This window comes from Schistocerca cancellata, chromosome 1 (genome assembly GCF_023864275.1).
Source record: "Schistocerca cancellata isolate TAMUIC-IGC-003103 chromosome 1, iqSchCanc2.1, whole genome shotgun sequence".
NCBI classification, from domain to species: Eukaryota; Metazoa; Arthropoda; class Insecta; order Orthoptera; family Acrididae; genus Schistocerca; species Schistocerca cancellata.
The window spans coordinates 1,043,571,803-1,043,591,691 of record NC_064626.1 but is presented as its reverse complement, the minus strand read 5'-3'; the positions used below and the strand labels follow the sequence as shown (position 1 = coordinate 1,043,591,691).

General features: G+C 39.9%; 1 protein-coding gene across 1 annotated transcript in view; it reads left to right on the top strand.

The window, feature by feature from the left end:
- Positions 1-19,889, top strand: part of LOC126125134 (UDP-glycosyltransferase UGT5-like) — a 71,605-nt gene that overhangs the window by 33,335 nt on the left and 18,381 nt on the right. The window contains exons 3-4 of the mRNA XM_049915132.1: positions 17,515-17,737; positions 17,905-18,124. Of these exons, the coding sequence (XP_049771089.1) occupies positions 17,515-17,737; positions 17,905-18,124 (443 nt within the window). The remainder of the gene's footprint in view (positions 1-17,514; positions 17,738-17,904; positions 18,125-19,889) is intronic.

The following is a 19,889-nucleotide window of genomic DNA, read 5'->3' as shown; positions in this document are numbered from 1 at the left end:
GTGTTACAACATATCCTTGGTTCTCGCCACACACATGGTGTTAATTTGTGTTAATTTCTTCCATAAAAATAAGGAAAATTGAAAGGAATATAGACACAATATACAGTCACATAAGTTTTTGTTTAACTAATAGCAGTATACTTAGAAAATGACAAAATTATTGGTACTGTTTTATAGGAAAGCAGTTCATTGTGAAAGGGGATTCCCAAAATTCAGTAGATATACTCAAATAAATGAAATTTTCTGATCAGAATAATTAAAAAACTAACAAGTTATTTTAGCAAAAATTTGCATTTTTGCAAACAGAAAAGTCAGTGCTATAAAAGTATGGCACTGAATTTTGAAAACACTTACATTTTAAAACTGGTACACAATAGGGCAGAAAAATTTAAAATAACTTTTGAAATATTATTTTAGAAAAAGTAAAAGTAAAAAGCTTTTCGAAAAGAGGAGAATGAGGGCTTTCAAATGAGATGTATTAATTTAGAAACAAGCAACTCATTGAAAATTTCACCCTGTGAACTAACAATAAAAAAGTTTTATGAATTTTGTCTGTAATAAGAAATTAAGTACTCTGAATAACTATTGTATACATATTATTAACAAAAAGACAAGGCCTTCATAGACTGAAATTACACTCCTGGCGTTGTCAAGAAATAGATCTCCCATGCCTTGTCTCTGCAGTCACCTACCACCTCCCACATACCCACTGTTCATCCAAAGGAGTACTCCTCTCATGATTACCACCCAGGACTGGAGCAACTGAATCACTTTCTCCACCAAGGTTTCAACTATCTCTCATTATGCCCTTAAATGAGGAATATCCTCTCCACTATCCTCCCCACCCCTTCCACAGAGGTATTCTGCTGGCCACAGAACCTATGCATTATCCTTCTCCATCCCTACACCAGCCCTACTCATAACACCTCATTCTTATCCCTAAGTAGACATGGATACAAAACTTGTCCCATACATCCTTCCACTACCACCTACTCCAGTCCTGTCACAGGCATCTCCTACCCCATCTAAGGCAGGGCTGTCTGTAAAAACAGCCATGTGATCTACAAACCAAATAGTAACCACTGTGCCACTTTTTACATGGGCATGGCAACCAACAAGCTGTCTGTCCACATGAATGGCCACTACCAAACTGTGACCAAGGAACAGCTGGATCACTCACTTGCTTCACATGTAGCTCAACATGATGTGCTTCGTTTTAATGAGTGCTACATAGCCTGTGACATCTGGACTCTTCCTTCCAGTTTTTCTGAATTGCACAGATGGAACTTTCCCTGCCACGTATCCTTCATTCTGCAACCCCCCCCCCCACCCTCCCCTCCACCTGGCCTTAACCTTCACAGACAACACAGCACCTTCTCCCACCCTTACTCTGCTATCCTTCCCCTCCTCACTACCTGCCTCCTTCATACAACCAACCACCCCAGCACATTGCTCTGCTCACATTAGAAACAGGCTCCAGCACCCAGAGGCTGTGTGTGTGTGTGTGTGTGTGTGTGTGTGTGTGTGTGTGTGTGTGTGTGCGCGCGCGCGCGCATGTGTGTGTGTGTGTGTTTTGTGCTGAATGTGAATCTATTTTCTTTTTCAGAAGAAATACATTGTCTGAAAGCTTAATATATGGCAGCTTTCATCATTGTGCCTGTCTGTGACTCAACATTGCCCCTGTGTGGTGAGTAGCAATCTATCATTTCCATATTGTTGTTACTCCACACATCTTCAGCCCAAAGACTGGTTTGATGCAGCTCCCTGCAAGTGTATCCTGTGTCAGATTCTTCTTTTCTGCCTAACTATTGCAACCTAACATGCATGTATGCTTGCCTACTGCATTCAAGCCTTTGTCTCCCTTTGAAAGTTTTAGACTTCCACACTTCCTTCCTTTATGAACCTGATGATTCCTCCATGCCTCTATACATATCTTAGCAACTGATCCAGTCTTTTAGGCAGATTGTGCCATAAATTTCTTTTTCCCGCGATTCAGTACATTACCTCTTCATTAGATATTCAGTTTACATATCTAATTTTCAACATGCTCCTGTAGCTTCACATTTCAAAAGGTTCTATCCTTTACTCATCTGAGCCATTTAACACACATACACTTCAGTACAGTGCTATGCTCCAAACAAATACCTTCAGAAAAAGACTTCTTAACACATTTGTATTCAGCTTTAACAAATTCCCCTTTTCTCATAAATACATTCCTTGCAGTAGCCAGTCTGAATTTCTTATCCTCATCAGTTATTCTGCTGCCCAAATAACAAAATTCATCTACTACTTTTAGTGTATCTTATTCCATCAGTGTCATTTGATACAGTTGAGTTGCATTCCATTAGCTTTGTTTTAGTTTTATGCCTTTGTAACATTTTTTTAAGATACTACCCATTTTATTCAATTCCTCTTGCAAGTTCTTTACTATCTCTGACAGAATTTCATTGTCATGGCTAAATCTGAAATTTTTTATACTTTCTCCCTGTACATCAAATTGATTGTCCAAATTTTCCCTTGATTACCTTCATTGCTTCCTCTGTGTACAGACTGAATAACAATGGAGAAGTCTATGATCCTGTCTCATTCCTTTTTCAACTATGGCTTCCCTTTCACATCCTTTGATCTTATAACTGTAGTTGCAAGAAAAGTAGTAGTGTGAGTATTGCCTCATTTGTTCTTCATTTCTCCAGAACTCAAGCTGATCAACTCCAGGTTGGCTTCTACCAGTTTTCCATTCTTCTGCAAACAACTCATGTCAGTACTTACGACAATGATAGTCCAATAAATAATGATGCCTGTCATCATCTTCCTGCTTGAGAATTGGAAGTATTACATTCTTGTTGAATTCTGAGGATATTTTGCCTATCTCATATATCTTTCACTTTTTGACATAGGTCTTACAGTGTCCTGTCAAATCCTTCTTGCAACAACATATCTCCCTGCTCAACTTTATCTACTTCCTTTTCCCTTACTATGATATTTTCTTCAAGTTCATTCCACTTGTATGGCCATTCTATTCATTCATTTCAGTTTTCCCTTCTTTGCTTAGTACTTGCATCTGAGCTCTTAATATGCAGGCCTTTCCCTCGTCTCCTTGCTCAATACTCCCTTTGATACCCCCAACAACTTCTGTTAATAGGAATTTATCGAGGTCCCATTTCCTTAATTTTGTACATTTCTTCTGTTTCTTCAGTTTTAAATTGTGGTTTATAACCAATCAGACTCCACACTTGCCCTTGGGCAACCTGTCACAAATCTCAAAAACAATAGAAATTATTGAGTAACCTCACATTCAAAAGTAAAATTTATGGTGGAACTCTCCAAAGAGTTTTTAATTCAGACTTGGGCCCCCCTAGGGACTGTCGCCAGTTCCCTTCAGTTGCATGTTACAAAATGCCATCTGAGAACAGGAAAAGGAATTAGACAGGAAAGTGTTGCTGAAGTAGTTCACAATTGAGAATCAAAGATCAGTGTTCAGAGTCAACTGCTTTACATATCATTGATTAACTGGTGAACTTTTCAAGAAACAGAGAGATTGTGGACAGTGCCGAAAGAATAAAAACAGGAAAAGCTGTCTTCAAGTTTCTTCCAAGAAAAGAGCCAACATCCAAAAAGTGCTTCATCAGCTAACAAAAGAGTATGGTAAAATAGAAATAGTGAACTGGTGAAATAGGACATATCAAAACCATCAAGAAAGAAGCCAGTGACAGCAAAACAGGGAAGATTGCCATTGTTTTTCATAGGACACACATCATATGCAAGACAAAGACAATCTCGAGAAAAGCTAAACTGAGGCACTATAACACAATAATTGAAACTGAATGTCTATGCAAAATTAAACACCTCTTACGGATAGAGTAACACCATCACTAATTTCGGGGTATTACTGGGTGAGAAGCAGGTCCATTGCAGCCATGGGTGAGGCAAGCAGGAAGGTGTAGAAGTAATGTAATTTCACAAGTGAGCCAGTTTGTACACCAAAAGACAGCCAGGTAATGCTGTGCAGTCATGGAGACATTGCAGAAAGACCATGCAACTATGAATCAGCCTGTGACATATTTCCTTTACCTTTGGGACATGTACGTGTGATCTGTACATGCTTGGAAGTAATGCATAGGCCCAACAAGTGTACTATTAATCATTATAAATACCTTCTGAATTTAGCACAGTTACACACAGTCTGGCAGCACCCTCTGCAATATCAAGTCCATGCATGTCTTCATCACATTATGGGTCAGCCAGCACCCAACACTGGTCCGGGCAGCCATCACTAAGGAATCTGCCATTGGCAGAACTAAAGTCATTAATTTTCCACACATACAATTTCTTGGAAAAAGTTGTATGCTGCAATGAACCAAACACAGTTAACATACAAAAATGACTGATAGGCTGAAGGCCTTTGTTCAACAGCTCAAAGTCTCATACTTGGTTGAGTTTTCCAGAAATTAATATCTACAAAGTCCTACTGCTGCACATAGAAACCAAGTTCCACAAGAGTGTACTTTCAGTACATGCACAATGATATAAATCCTTGAAAAAAGAATACAGTCAAAGTTCTACCAAAGTTTCTGACCCTGGTTATGACATCTGACAATGGAGACTCAACCATCAGTGGAGCTGCAGAGGCCTTGTGGTGTCTGTTGAGGAGATAGCTGGTTGGCAGCAGGCAGCAGCATCATAATGGAGAGGATGTCTGTCTGTAGCTATGGTGCATGGTGGTGCACATGCCTATATATTGTTGTGTGGCAGGATGTCGTAGGAAATATTTTAGGTCACGTGGGCCATGGATGCAAATAGGTTCCCACCCAGTCAGTGACTCCTGGTGGCACTGCTTGGGCTGCCTAGTGAAACTGCTACAATTCTGTTTTCTGGTGCAAGGTGGTTGCATGGCATATAGGTAAACCATCACATTGTGCCAGATCTGTTGCCAGTCATACAGACCGAACACAGCAACAAGTCAATCTCCACCAGACCAGTTCTTTGTTCTAAATGCACACCTGTGGACTTAGAACAACACGGCAGATGATTCATCCCCAGGCTCCCCTGTAGCTGCTGGACTCCTGCCCTGGAGGGCAGTGGTTCACAACCAGGGCAGTAATACTGTCATCCACCAGAACCAGTGCATGCTTCTAACCTGGTAGAGGTGGATGCCTATGAGAATTCAGTGGATGTTTGTGTCACTGGCACTGCTCCTTCTGGGTGACACAGTGCCAAGTTAGGCTTGCCTTGCTGATTGGGTTAAACAGTGTTGTTAGCAAACATTAAACAGCCATCTTACCTCCGCAACCTTCCAACATCAACAGCATTACCAGCAGACCATACACTTGTGTAGGACATATCTGGTGGTGTAGCAGCACTTCAACATTGTAACTCAGGACTAAATAAAATATGTTATATCTTGCAGTGGTGTTTTCTACCCCAGTCTAGCATCACCATTTCCACAGACAATCACTCCAGTACCTCTACACCATCTGGATACAGTCACCGCATGTTGATATAGAGTAGTGTCAGAAGCATTTTGGTATCAGCATGGCTTCACAAACACAGCAGAAAATTTTGTATAACTGTGGGGTGAGTGAGCAGACTATCAGTTTTTGTGGTTGGTTGTTGTTGTTGTGGTCTTCGGTCCTGAGACTGGTTTGATGCAGCTCTCCATGCTACTCTATTCTGAGCAAGCTTCTTCATCTCCCAGTACCTACTGCAACCTACATCCTTCTGAATCTGTTAAGTGTATTCATCTCTTGGTCTCCCTCTATGATTTTTACCCTCCACGCTGCCCTCTGATACTAAATTGGTGATCCCTTGATGCCTCTGAACATGTCCTACCAACCGATCCCTTCTTCTAGTCAAGTTGTGCCACAAACTTCTCTTCTCCCCAATCCTATTCAATACCTCCTCATTAGTTATATGATCTACCCATCTAATCTTGAGCATTCTTCCGTAGCACCACATTTCGAAAGCTTCTAGTCTCTTCTTGTCTAAACTAGTTATCGTCCATGTTTCACTTCCATACATGGCTACGCTCCATACAAATACTTTCAGAAACGACTGACTTCCTGACACTTAAATCTATACTCGATGTTAACAAATTTCTCTTCTTCAGAAACGCTTTCCTTGCCATTGCCAGTCTAAATTTTATATCCTCTCTACTTCGACCATCATAAGTTATTTTGCTCCCCAAATAGCAAAACTCCTTTACTACTTTAAGTGTCTCATTTCCTAATCTAATTCCCTCAGCATCACCCGACTTAATTCGACTACATTCCATTATCCTCATTTTGCTTTTGTTGATGTTCATCTTATACCCTCCTTTCATGACATTGTCCATTCCGTTCAACTGCACTTCCAAGTCCTTTGCTGTCTCTGACAGAATTACAATGTCATCAGCAAACCTCAAAGTTTTCATTTCTTCTCCATGGATTTTACTACCTACTCCGAATTTTTCTTTTGTTTCCTTCACTGCTTGCTCAATATACAGATTGAATAACATTGCGGATAGGCTATAACACTGTCTCACTCCCTTCCCAACCACTGCTTCCCTTTCATGCCCCTCGATTCTTATAACTGCCATCTGTTTTCTATACAAATTGTAAATAGCCTTTCGCTCCCTGTATTTTACCCCTGCCACCTTCAGAATTTGAAAGAGAGTATTCCAGTCAACATTGTCAAAAGGTTTCTCTAAGTCTACAAATGCTAGAAATGTAGGTTTGCCTTTCCATAATCTAGCTTCTAAGATAAGTCATAGGGTCAGTATTGCCTCACGTGTTCCAATATTTCTACAGAATCCAAACTGATCTTCCCCGAGGTCGGCTTCTACCAATTTTTCCATTCGCCTGTAAAGAATTCGCATTAGTATTTTGCATCCGTGATTTATTAAACTGATTGTTCGGTAATTTTCACATCTGTCAGCACCCATTTCATCTTCATCTACCTCCACTTCCATTTCCATAATATTGTCCTCAAGAACATCGCCCCTGTATGGACCCTCTATATACTCCTTCCACCTTTCTGCTTTCCCTTCTTTGCTTAGAACTGGGTTTCCATCTGAGCTCTTGATATTCATACAAGTGGTTCTCTTTTCTCCAAAGGTCTCTCTAATTTTCTTGTAGGCAGTATCTATCTTACCCCTAGTGAGGTAAGCCTCTACATCCTTACATTTGTCCTCTAGCTATCCCTGCTTCGCCATTTTGCACTTCCTGTCAATCTCATTTTTGAGACGTTTGTATTCCTTTTTGCCTGCTTCATTTACTGCATTTTTATATTTTCTCCTTTCATCAATTAAATTCAATATTTCTTCTGTTACCCAAGGATTTCTACTAGCTCTTGTCTTTTTACCTACTACATCCTCTGCTGCCTTCACTACTTCATCTCTCAAAGCTACCCATTCTTCTTCTACTGTATTTCTTTCCACCATTCCTGTCGATTGTTCCCTTTTGCTCTCCCTGAAACTCTGTACAACCTCTGGTTTAGTCAGTTTATCCAGGGCCCATATCCTTAAATTCCCACCTTTTTGCAGTTTCTTCAGTTTTAATCTACAGTTCATAACCAATAGATTATGGTCAGAGTCCACATCTGCCCCTGGAAATGACTTACAATTTAAAACCTGGTTCCTAAATCTCTATCTTACCATTATATAATCTATCTGAAACCTGTCAGTATCTCCAGGCTTCTTCCATGTATACAACCTTCTTTTATGATTCTTGAACCAAGTGTTGGCTATGATTAAGTTATGCTCTGTGCAAAATTCTATCAGGCGGCTTCCTCTTTCATTTCTTAGCCCCAATCCATATTCACCTACTACGTTTCCTTCTCTCCCTTTTCCTACTACCGAATTCCAGTCACCCATTACTATTAGATTTTTGTCTCCCTTCACTATCTGAATAATTTCTTTTATTTCATCATACATTTCTTCAATTTCTTCATCATCTGCAGAGCTAGTTGGCATATAAACTTGTACTACTGTAGTAGGTGTGGGCTTCATGTCTGTCTTGGCCACAATAATGCATTCACTATGCTGTTTGTAGTAGCTTACCTGCACTCCTATTTTTTTATTCATTATTAAACCAACTCCTGCATTACCCCTATTTGATTTTGTATTTATAACCCTGTATTCGCCCGACCAAAAGTCTTGTTTCTCCTGCCAGCGAACTTCACTAATCCCACTATATCTAACTTTAACCTATCCATTTCCCTTTTTAAATTTTCTAACCTACCTGCCCGATTAAGGGATCTGACATTCCAAGCTCCGATCCGTAGAACGCCAGTTTTCTTTCTCTTGATAACGATGTCCTCCTGAGTTGTCCCCACCCAGAGATCCAAATGGGGGACTATTTTACCTCCGGAATATTTTACCCAAGAGGACGCCATCATCATTTAACCATACAGTAAAGCTGCATGTCCTTGGGAAAAATTACGGCTGTAGTTTCCCCTTGCTTTCAGCCGTTCACAGTACCAGCACAGCAAGGCCGTTTTGGTTAGTGTTACAAGGCCAGATCAGTCAATCATCCAGACTGTTGCCCCTGCAACTACTGAAAAGGCTGCTGCCCCTCTTCAGGAACCACACATTTGTCTGGCCTCTCAACAGATACCCCTCTGTTGTGGTTGCACCTTCGGTACAGCTATCTGTATCGCTGAGGCACGCAAGCCTCCCCACCAACGGCAAGGTCCATGGTTCTTTGGAGGAGGGGGAGGGGGGGGGTTGTGGTTGGTATCTCTGTTTTATGTGTAGAGGGCATAGAGTCAATGTGAGTGAGTCACAGAGACTTGACGGTCAGGTTTGTGCATCGAGGGGAACCGGTTGATCTTTCACAATTTTGTGGTAATACAAAGGAACATTATTTATGACGTGTGAGGTGGCACTGTAATTCATCAGGGCATTCTGCACCTAGTACAGAGTCAGTACCAGTAGTTTGTGAACTGTCATCAGTATAGGCATATGGCTGGTCAGTGCAGTGTGAAGGTGGGTGATGATAAAACATAAGATGTGTGTTGTGTCATACAGCCTGTTATGAGTGCATTTTGTTTTCCTTGGAGTGTATTAGAGATTAAGGATTTGTAATGACAGAGACTCAAATGTAGGAAGCCACTAGTCGGCAGGCAGTTCAAGTATTGGTTAATGAAATGGCACAATTGAGAGCAGTTAATACAGACTTGCATAATAGCTTGCAGCTACAGGTTGAGAGTTGGAATCAGCTGAGCAACCTACTCCTTTATTACATCCAGCCGCAGTCATGTTGATCGTGCAGTTTTTTGCAAAGCCAACTGATGATGTAACGTGGTTTTGGATGACCTGCAACTAGTAGCTAGTATGGGGTGGGTGTATGGATGTCGCAGAATCAGTTGTTACAGGTGAAAGATTTATAGGTGGTAGATAAGCAAAGGCATATGTCAGATGTACAGAGGGACTAAGAGGTGTCAGATATTTGATGAATGAAAAAGGACTGTTACAAAAGCACAAGAAGGAAAATAGTGCAAGATTCTTTTTCACAAGCAGTTGGGTAGTCTGTCAATGAAGCATAATGTACTGACATACGAGAAGGGAGGGTGAAGAGACAAATAGCGCCATACTCCATGAAATGGAGCAAAGAGCACTGGGCACATTTTAAGGAAGTCTGTTGTGTGGTAGGTCTAGACGGGTAAGAACAGGTACTCTGTGGTCAGATTAGCCAGGGGATTTCAAGAAATTAATGTAATAACTGGAATGCAGAATAAGAGAGAGTTCTCCACTAATGTGAGGTGTTATAGATATGGTGGGGCTGAACATGTGCAGAGGCAATTTTGCCAAAATTTTGCCAACCTCATTGTGATAGATGTGGTGTGGTTGGACACCATGACTGCAGAAATGGTAAGGGGAAACAGGGATGAATTAACAGGTGTTAAACGCAAAAGGGAGCCACGGGTCCACCGCACAGGGTTCCTGATACATTTCAATCCAACTAGCAAGTTTGCAGAGGCAGAATGTAGTATAGTCAGAATAGTGAAGGGTAAAAGCACAGGTTCTTATTGGGCACATGGATGCATGTGTCGGCAATAAGTATGGACCTCATAGGTCAGAGACGATTAAACACTCCACGCTATAACTTACATGGAGTTAGAGATAGTGATGTGGAGTCTTTGGGTTCAGTACTCAGTTCTAACTCCACACCTGCGGAATTACAATGATATGATGGATGAGCCATCACCAGGCTCCATGGTAGCAGCCAAATTCCTACCTTGGAGGGCAGTGATCTGCAGCTAGAGCAGTACTGCCACCATCCATCTGTACCAGGGCAAGCTTCAAACATGTTCTTGTCACTGGGATTGCTTGCTCAGGGCAACATGGTGATAATTGAGTCATACACTGCTGAGAGTAGTAAACAGTGTCAGCAAAGCTGAATGTTGACATCAAATAGCTGTCCTGCTACTGCGACTTTCCAATATCAAAGGCATTGCCGGCAGACCACACACCTGTAGAGGGCAAATACAAGGGCATTGCAGCACATCAGTATTGTAGCTCAAGACTAAATAAAATATGTACTATCTTGCAGTGGAGTTTTCCTAGCCATCCAGGCCAACACCACTGTCTCCATAATCTGCCACTCCATCACCTCTACACCATAGCAGCTGTATTCACTCCATGTTGCTATAATAGGGAAGGATGGACTATGAGAAGCTGAGAAGTTTTTGTGCAATGTCTTTCATAAAATAATGGTTCTTTAGATAATAGATAGACAGCATAGATCATAGGACAAGTTGTACAGGAACAACAAATGGCTGATTGCGTCAATAAGAAAATGATGACTAGAGTTCCAAGGATATCTGTTCTGGATGAATGCAACCCTACTAATGAAACAGATGTTTAAATGTACTTGACAAGCCTAATACCTTTGAAAAATGGTTCTGGGAAGGAAGGAAGAAAGGATATTGGGACCATTGGACTGAATGAGGAAGATATTGCTAACAAAGTACTAATCTCTGAACAACTACTTCAAGGGCTTCAGCAATAAGCAAAAGCAAAACGGTGTCTGGAAACAGGGAAGAAAGATGACAGTTAGGGAAAGAATGTAATGCTTTTAGACTGTAAAATACGCTTCCAGAAATACCTTATAGTTACTTGCCATGGCCTCTAATGCCCTAGACGAGGTGAAAATAAGAATATATCTGAATCCTTCCAGTGTCTCCAGGTCTCTTCCTCATATACAACCTTATTTCAGGATTCTTAAACTAAGTGTTAAGCTAGTTACCTCATGGTCCATAAATAGCTGCAGACACTGTCTGTGATGTGGATCAAGTAAATTTTACAGTGCCTATCATAAGCAGAAAATATGTCAACATGCTGACCATTTATGCAATTTCTTAGGGCTTTTTTTAGTATCTTGTGTTAGTTAACCAAGTGGATATAACTCAGTAAAAAGTGTTTATTTTAACTGCATCCTATCAGTATTAACCAAGGCTTTAGAATGTATAGTTCATTAATGGCATTACTAATTATTTAACATCAAATAATCTTTTAGATGGATATCAGTCCAGTTTCCAGCAAAATTGCTGCACAACAACTGCACTTTAAAAACTGACTGATGAACTGAAATAAGCTATGGACAAATAACGGGCAACTATTATCAAACAGTGGAAACTCCAGGTAGGAATATCAACAGTGTAGGAAAAGACAGATTGCTACTTACCATAAAGAAGACATGTCAAGTTGTAGACAGACACAATTAAAAGACACTCACATATAGCTTTCAGCCACAGCCTCTGCCAGTAAAACAGACACACACAAACAAGCACATCTCACACACACACGGCCACCAGCTCAGCATCTTAGGCTGGAATCCAAAATCTCATGAGATGCAAGCAGCAATCTGGAGAGGATGAGGAAGGGGAAGGGATAGTAGAGTACGGGTGGGGAGGGAGACAAATGGTGTCTGGTGCAGTGTGCAGTGACTAGACTGCCAACAGGTGCAGTGTCAGGAGGTTTTGTGACAGGGAGGTGGGGAAAAAAGGAGCAAAAAAGGATAGGAGCGGGGAAAGACGGGCAGATGCATTAGCAGAGGGCTGCAAATAAACAGAATGGGAGATGAGAATGGGGAGGAGATGATAGGACAGAGGGGGTGGAAACTGTTGTGTGGAGGGTGTGGGGACAGTATGTTATTATAGGTTGAGGCCGGGATAGTTACGAAAGCAGAGAATATATTGTAAGGATAACTCCCATCTGCGCAGTTCAGAAAAGCTGATGGCAGAGGGAAGGATCCGGATGACTTAGATAGTGAAGCAGCCATTGAAATAAAGTGTGTTACGTTCAGCTGCATCCTGTGCCACAGGGTTGTCTACTTTGCTCTTGGCCACTGTTTGGTGGTGGCCATTCATCCTGGTGGGCAGCTGTTTAATAGTCATACCAATATAAAAAGCTGTGCAGTGATTGCAACAGAGCTGGGGAATGACATGGCTGCTTTAACAGGTGGCCCAGCCCTTGATGGGGTAGGATAAACTCTTGACAGTGCTGGAATAGGAAGTGCTGGGTGGGTGGATTGGGCAGGTTTTGCACCTGGGTTATGATCCCTATGGTAGAGGGTTGGGATTGGGAGTGATGTAGGAATGGCCTAGGATGCTGTGGAGATTGGATGGGCGATGGAGGTGCGGGAAATATCTCAGGTAGGATGTCCCTCATTTCAGGACACAATGATAGGCAATCGAAGCCCTTTGGCTTATTAGCCCTCAGTTCAGAGAATCTCTTCCACCATTAATCCTAAACAGCACAGTCATAACATTTTCTTCTTCTGCAAAGAACTTAGAAATAATTCTGGACCATCACTTAGACTGGACTGAACACACAACTGCAATCTGTGAGAAGGTGTCAGCATCACTTCACCCACTACAGAGATATAGAAAAATTTATTTCCTTTTAAGCTCAAAAAAAGCTCTTAGAAATACTAATACTCCCCATACTTCACTATGGTGATGCTATTCTCTAAGGACTTTTTTTTGAAAGCTCAGGCTGAAATTGGTGATGAGTGTTTGTGTATAATATAGTTATGATTTATGCTTTTTTGGCCATATCACACCAACCTATGAACAGTTATCATGACTACTTGCTGATAAGTGTAAAGACTATTATACAATATGTTTGCTCTATTATCTTCTCAATCATTGTGCTCCCTCTTGTTTGTCTTCAATTGTTGCTTTACTATCTGAGCAGCACAACAGAAATATTCAATTCCAACAAAGTAAAATTCTCTCTGCACCATCACATAATGCTGCCATATTTTCTAAGTCATTTTCTGTATCAGGAACTTGGCTTTGGAACAATCTACCTCAAATGTCAGACAAATTAAATTTCTTTCAAACTTTAAAAGACAGCTACTGGTCCACTTTCTATCATGGTAGTCATCTCTCCCACATTCTTTGCAGGTCACTTTCATCAATTCCCCTCCCTCACAATTGTTTCCTAGCCCTTGTCACCAGAGTTCTCTTTTTATATTATGTTCTTCTCCAACAGCCACTGTCACTGTCATTTCAATCTTCACCTCTTCTTTTATCCATTCCACTAATGACTGTACTAAACACAGCTTCCAATGTGCTAAGCTTATCTCTGTCATTCTAAATGCCCTTTATTATTGTTATTATTATTATTATTGGGATTTTTTAAAATTCTTTGGTGTGTGTTGTTCCCGGTTAAATGTAAGAGAGGGCCTTAAGGATCTAATCTGGTCAGGCTAAATAAGCAATAAAAAATAATAAGTAAATGAATGGTAGCTTTATTTCCTAAGTTACAAAATTATAATAAACATTTCTCAATGAAATGTGAATTGCTCAAGATAAACTTTTTTAAGCTTTTATTCAAATTTACCTTTCCTATTTGTCAAGCATTTTATATGATGGATTTGCAATCTGAAGATAATGAAAGCCAATTGATGTTATTATTTCTCATGAACTGTCTTCTTCTTAAGTTGCCAATCCTAAGATTGATTTGCAGCAGCTCTCCATTCAGTGCGATTGTCGGCCAGCCTCTTCAATTCCGTGAAACTTCCGCATCCTAGGTCCTGCATTATCTGGCTTATGTACTTTCTTCTAGGTCTGCCTCTTGCCCTTTTGCCCTCCACAAGGCCTTCTGTTATAGTGTGGAGAAGACTTTCATGTCTCAGAATGTGTCCCATCCATATATCTCTCCTCTTCTTGACCGTCTTCCAAAGAACTGGAACTTACTCCGCTCTCTGCAGGACTTCTTCATTTGTCATCCTGGCCGTCCATGGAATTTTTAACATCCTTCGCAGACACCACATTTCGAATCCTTCAATCCTTCTTCTTTCGTCCTCTCCAAGTGTCCAGGTTTCGCTGCCGTAGAGAAGCACACTCCCAACAAAGGTCTTTATTAACCGCTTCCTTAACGACAGACTTATCATATTTGATGTGAGGAGTCCTTTCCTTTTATAGAATGCAATCTTTGCCTGATTTATTCTACTTATTACATCTTTCCTACTACGACCATCTGATGTTATTCTGCTTCCCAAGTAGACAAAGTCTTGTATTTCTTTCAGCTTCTCTCCATTCAGCCTTATATTCGTAATTGCTTGATTATTTTGTTTGCTTGCAACTAAGATTTTTGTTTTGGACTTATTAATTTTCATGTTGTACCATGTAGCAAGAGTGTTTTCCATTTCCTCCAACACTACTTGTAATTCTTCCTCATTTTCCGCTAGGACAGCAATGTCATCCGCAAAACGCAGCATATCAACTATTTTTCCCTGGATCCTGATTCCATTAGCTTGTCCTAACTTTTCTCTGACCTCGTCCATTGCTTTCTGTATGTACATATTAAAGAGGACAGGGGACAATGCACATCCCTGTCTCACACCCTGTTTAATTTTTGCTTGTTGTTGATGTTCCCCACATCTCACTATTGCCACCTCTTCTTTGTATATGTTCCATATCGTTCTCCTGTCCTTATACTTAGCTCCAGTTTCCCTCAATATCTGGAATAGCTTTTTCCATTCAACCTTATCAAAGGCTTTTTCGAGGTCAATAAATGCTATGTAGGTGTCCTTTCTTTTTTTCCATTCTTTTTTCTATTATGAGCCTTAGGGCCATAATGGCTTCTCGCGTACCTCTCCCTCTTCTAAAGCCAAACTGGTCTTCTGTGAGCATGCATTCCACGTTCCCTTCAATTCTTCTGAGGAGGATGTTCGTCAAAATTTTTGATGCATGTGATGTTAGGCTGAGGGTTCTGTATTGTGCACACAATTTTGCTGGCATTTTCTTTGGTAATGGAACAATAATACACTTTTTGAAGTCCTCAGGCAGCTTTCCAGTATCATATATTTGGCAGATTAATTTATACAATTTATCTTTTATTTCTGTTCCAGCTGCTTTGATGATTTCTGCAGGCAATGAGTCAATTCCTGGTGCTTTTCCGTGCTTAAGTGCCTGTAGTGCCTGATCAAATTCAGACCTTAGTATGCTGTCTCCTAGTTCATCTTTATCTACTTCGTCCTCACTTTCAATTATGTCATCTTGTACGTTGCCTCCATATAATTTCTCTAGGTATTCCTTCCACATAAGTGCTATATCTTCATGATTATACACCATCTTATTATCCTCTCTTATTAGGGCATTACATCTAATCCTTTGTCCTCCTGAGAAGAAGCGTTTCACTGTTTTGTATGCTAATTCAAGGTTCCCTTTCTTCAGAAGGTCTTCAACTTCTTTGCATCTGTCTTCAAGGAATCTTTCTTTTACTTGCTTCAACTTCCTGTTGATTTTGTTCCTAAGCACTCGGTATGCCGTTTTCCCTTCTTCCGTTTCATTATTTTTGAGCTTCCTTCTTTCCTCAAACATAAGTATTATTTCATCAGTTATCCACTCCTTCCTCTTTTCAGGTTTTTGTTTTCCAATTATCTCTTCAGCTGCTTTTATTAGGCCATCTCTCACATTTTCCCAATGTTGTTCTACATTCTCTATAGGATGCTGTTGAATTAGATCCTTAGCCCTTTCTTGGAACTCCTTCTGCGTCTCAGGGTTTCCAAGCTTCCCTATATCCAGTTTTCCATTTCCTATTTTCTTCCTTATGCATTTGAACTTGAGTCGGCATTCCGCAACAACCATGTTGTGATCACTCACAATATCTGGGCTTGCGTATGCTCTAGAGTCTTTTAGTTGATTTCTAAATCTATTTTTGACTAGAATGTAATCAATTTGGTATTGTTCTCTATCCCCTGGTGACTTCCAGGTGTATCTTCTACGGGGGTGATGTTGAAACCACGTGTTCGATATTATCAGTTGATTCCTGTTACAAAATTCTATAAGTCGGTCTCCTCTATCATTCCTTTTACCAAGGCCGTAGCGTCCAACAGCTGGCTGTACCTCTTTATCTCCTACTATTGCGTTCCAGTCTCCCATAATTATTAAATTTGTTTCTCCTTTGATTCCTCTCATGGCTCCATTTAACTCTCCATATACAGCTTCAACTTCCTCATCCTCCTGGTTTGTGGTAGGCATATAGACCTGTATCACAACCGTCTCTGTAGGTTTGGTATCCAGACTGACAAGTATTATCCTTCCTCCATATTGTATATATCCCTTCACTCTCTGCCCCAATTTCCGACTCATAACTACTCCAACCCCACCTGCTCCAGGTCTATCTTCTATCGTTCCTGTGTGAATTATCCTGTACTCATCACTCCAGAAATCTCCGCAGTTAGGCCATCTCATTTCAGACACTCCTAGTGTATCCAACTTCATTTTCTTCATTTCTTGCTTAAGGTTTTCGAGCTTCCCCATCTGCAGTAAGGTGCGGACGTTCCACGTTCCAATTCTACTATAGCTCTTTTTATTTCCTTTCTTCCTATGAACTGTTGAAACGAGATCTCTGGTAGTCCCCTCCCGGAGATCCGAATGAGGGGCTATTACTTCGGATTGCATTTTTACTAGAGCTTGTTTCATATTCATATTATGGCTGCTGATACTTGAGAAATCTAATTAGATCTTTAATGAAGTGGTTTCTCTTTGCCTTCTTCATTTTATGCCATTGGCCATCATGTGGCTCTTCCGCCTTTAGGGACAGTTTCCCATCCCAAGGACAAGAGAGTGCCCTGCCTCTACCTGCTCATCCGCCCTCCTAGGAGGCCGTTTCGCTTGGTAGAGGGTGTCTCCTTATTCCGGGAGATACTCGGTCGCCATATCCTCGTTAATGGTAACAGGGTGTACCGTGCAGCAATCCTTGGCTGCAACTCGTGAAGGTGACGTTGGCATTTGTATGGAGAGGCTGTTTGAGACACATCACATACCTTACACCCTAGCATGAACTGTAAGGTCAAGAAAATTTGTGAACTATCATTACTGAAATATTTTTTTACATGTACTTTGTGGTATATAATAAACAAAACATTCATTATAGTAACAATAATTTAACCACTTCACAGCATTAGTTATCACATGCCTACAATGAGTATTGTGTTCCTTATTATGTATTAAAATAACACAAAAGAGCTCCATGAATAAAGTATTTTTTTCAGTACTACTAATGTTTTAATATCTTAGGATCTTGAAATGATACTGAACAATTCCAAAGAAGGAGTAATATTCTTTAGTTTGGGGTCAAATATACAACCATCAGATATGCCAAAGGACAAGTTTCTTGCCTTTATGACAACATTCTCAAAGCTAAACCAGACAGTACTCTGGAAATGGGACCAAGATACAATGCCTGGAAAACCAAGAAATGTTCATCTTGGGAAATGGTTTCCTCAGAATGACATTTTAGGTAATATGGTAGTATTAATTTTTTTAAAAAAATATTGCGTCTGTGCTTGGATTTATAGCTACACCATAGATGTTATATTAAATTGACAGAGAATGCATTTTTTAGGTGAAAATGTAATGTAACAATATTTCTATCATAATGTGGCGTTATTATTTTATTTTTGACAGGACATAAGAATGTCAAATTGTTCATAACACATGGAGGCTTACTAAGCCTTCAGGAAGCTGTCTACCATGCAGTTCCTGTTTTGGGAGTACCAATTTTTTCAGATCAAAGAGTAAATGTCAATCAGGCAGAAGGCAAAGGATATGCAGTAAAGCTGTTTTTCTCTGATGTAACAGAGGAGTTCTTATTACAGGCAATTAATGAAGTTTTGAGTAATCCAAGGTATGTTTATTTATTGATTCAGAGCAGCTACGTAGTAAACTCTGGGCTTACTTATATAAAAAAAAAAACCTTCTCAAGTAATAACTAGAAGTAGTGCTTATGCTCTGGTATTCTACGGAAGAAATTATGACTATGCCTGCATCAGTAGACTGTGAAACAGCAACTCAGAAAGATTTTAAATAAACTGTGTGATCGTAAAAAGCATAGGATTTTAGTGTATAAATTTAACAATTAGAATTTCTTTTATCTAATGATGAAGACAAAATATACTTACAGTATGCAGACCTTTCCAAAGTGGTATAGAAAGGGTAACATCCATAAAATGAAGTATAATAGAGATGGAAAAGTATTGTATAAAAAACAAACTTAGCATAAAATGGCAACACTTATTCTGTAAGGGTAGGTTACTGAGTTCATATTTGTCTATTAAACTGAAGATCCTCTAACAATTGCCTGTGTGCTAGCTGTGAGATTGAAAGGAGGTAAGACATACCACTTTCAATATGATGCTCAAACCAAAAATTCATACAGCAACAAAAGAAATGGTAAGCAGTGTTCTCTGCAAATGGTCTCTGTCTCATTTTCGAAAGGACACAACATTCAGTTTTGTCCATCTAGAGGTACTGGTACTACACCAATGATTAATGAAACACATAGTGATCACTTAATAACCTGGACGGAAGCTTCATAATTTTTAGGTGTCCCTATTGATGAGTCTTTAAACTCAAAAAAATAACACACATTGTTGAACTAACAACTTAGTTCAGCCCCTTTTGTGCTTCAAATCATTGCAAATCTTGGGTAGAGACAAATCAGTAAGTTGGGAAGGAAAAAAAAAAAAAAAACTTCCTTTGGACTTATGCCCTATCCCAAATGTTTTCCAAGACAGAACACATTAGATGTACTTCAATATCATATTTATTTTCTGTAATGTTCAACACATTGTCAGGCTTATATGTACACCAGATGGTAAACACTGCAACATGATTTTAGAAACAATTGCAATATAAGAGTGTGTGCCAAAAAATAGTGGCTCTGAATGCTTTACATGGAAAACTCTTAATGCTTTTTAAATAAAACAAATATTATTAACATTCAACAGCTTTATTCTTCACATTTACAAATTTATTTCTCAACGTAGTCACCCTGGTAATGAATGCATTTCTCCTGATAGGAGGCCATTTGTTGATACCTTGACTGTAGAATGTTTCACTTTGTTGACGGAGTCACAACCTCAACTCTGCTTGCACTGATTCATCAGTATTAAAGTGAAGTCCTTCAGGTGTTCTTTAAATTTTGGAAACAGATGAAAATCATATGGGGCCAAGTCAGTGCTGTATGGAGGGTGATCAGTCACAGTGAATCCAGGGCATCAAATTATTGTAGAAGTCACAGCACTCCTGTGTGGCCCGGCATTGTCATACTGAAGGAGAGGATGTTTCATGTGTTGGTGAACTCTTCAAATTTGAAACTTGATTACAGCACACTGTTTCTCAGGCACGGCATAGCTACATTACACACAGCCATGTTACATGCTACAATTAAGAACCCTCTAGTGGCAGAGTGCTGCAGATATGTAGACTTGAAGAATAAAGATTTAGAATGTTAACAATGTTTGTTTTATTTTTTAAAAAAATTTTAAGTGTTTTCTCTGTAAAAAAATTCAGAAGGGCTACTTTTCAACAATCCCTCATATATATTTTGAACACAGTCATCTCTAAACATTATCATACATATCACATGGCACCGATGGTCTTGCTGTTTG